This window comes from Sinocyclocheilus grahami, unplaced genomic scaffold (genome assembly GCF_001515645.1).
Source record: "Sinocyclocheilus grahami isolate Dianchi unplaced genomic scaffold, SAMN03320097.WGS_v1.1 scaffold9220.1, whole genome shotgun sequence".
Classification (NCBI taxonomy): Eukaryota; Metazoa; Chordata; class Actinopteri; order Cypriniformes; family Cyprinidae; genus Sinocyclocheilus; species Sinocyclocheilus grahami.
The window spans coordinates 7,822-8,789 of NW_015512467.1; the positions used below are offsets into that span (position 1 = coordinate 7,822).

Consider the following 968-nt stretch of genomic DNA (forward strand, 5'->3'; position numbering starts at 1 on the left):
ACCCCATCTAAAACAGTTTGTCCAACCTGTCCATCCACTTATTTTTTTCGTGATCTCTCACCTTTGGCCTTGTGTCCACCACATACATTAACTCGCTGACGGGGTTTGACTTCATAATGGCCTGTAGCATCTGCTCATCATCTGAGGAACGTGCACTGAAACCAGAAAGAGGCTGACTGCTCCGACAGATTGATGCCTAGAGAACCAATGGTGTGTGAATTAAAAGAGAAAAGTGGGGAAGTGAAGACATGAAAAGTTTTGGTTTAACATAGTAAGCTTAAAGTGCGTGTGAACCGGAAATTGCTGTCCACTTTTTTTCAGTAAAGTGATGTATTTCCAACTGAAATGGAATATTGAATAGAGTGCATGGTTTTATTTTAGCGCTCCTCCTCTCATCTCTCATTCATAGGAATCAAACGGTTAGAGGGGCTGCCCAAGCAGTCAAACTGACGTCATCAAAGAAGGAATGCCATTCCAGAGCAGAAGCAAATGTTCAGATTTTGATTGAAGATTACCAAGACAAACATTTTTTTTTTTACTGATTTTACAAAAATTAATTTGCACTGATTAATTGTTCACCTAGAGTAAATTTTGATTTCATGAGGGCTTTAATATAAAAAGTAAAAGCCTGCAATGGGTTGATGTTGATTTCAAATGAGTATCGTTATTTTTTGCACTTACACTGGTGTCTCTGTGGAAGTAGGAGAGAATAGGAAGACGTCCTCGACTCCGGAACTTGGCACTGCCCACAATGACAGCAGGAGAGGCTGATTTTGGCACAAACAGCTCTGACGGGTAAGTGTCACACAACTGCCAATCAAAATATTCTGATTAGAACTATTGTTTTACATTCTAATGGTCAAAAGTGGCCCTGTTTATTTAGTAACACACATTCCTGTGCTTTTTGTGGAAGACTCGTCGAAAATTCATTAAAGGGGTCATATGATGTTGCTAAAAATAACATTATT

The 968-nt window shown here is 39.2% G+C and overlaps 1 protein-coding gene across 1 annotated transcript in view; it reads right to left on the reverse strand.

Moving 5' to 3' along the window:
• LOC107578176 (myotubularin-related protein 7-like) overlaps positions 1-827 on the reverse strand; it is a gene marked incomplete at its 5' end in the record, with an annotated part of 7,787 nt that extends 6,960 nt beyond the window's left edge. Inside the window, 2 exons of the mRNA XM_016264156.1 lie at positions 62-196; positions 682-827. Of these exons, the coding sequence (XP_016119642.1) occupies positions 62-196; positions 682-827 (281 nt within the window). The remainder of the gene's footprint in view (positions 1-61; positions 197-681) is intronic.
• Between the last annotated feature and the right edge of the window lie 141 nt (positions 828-968).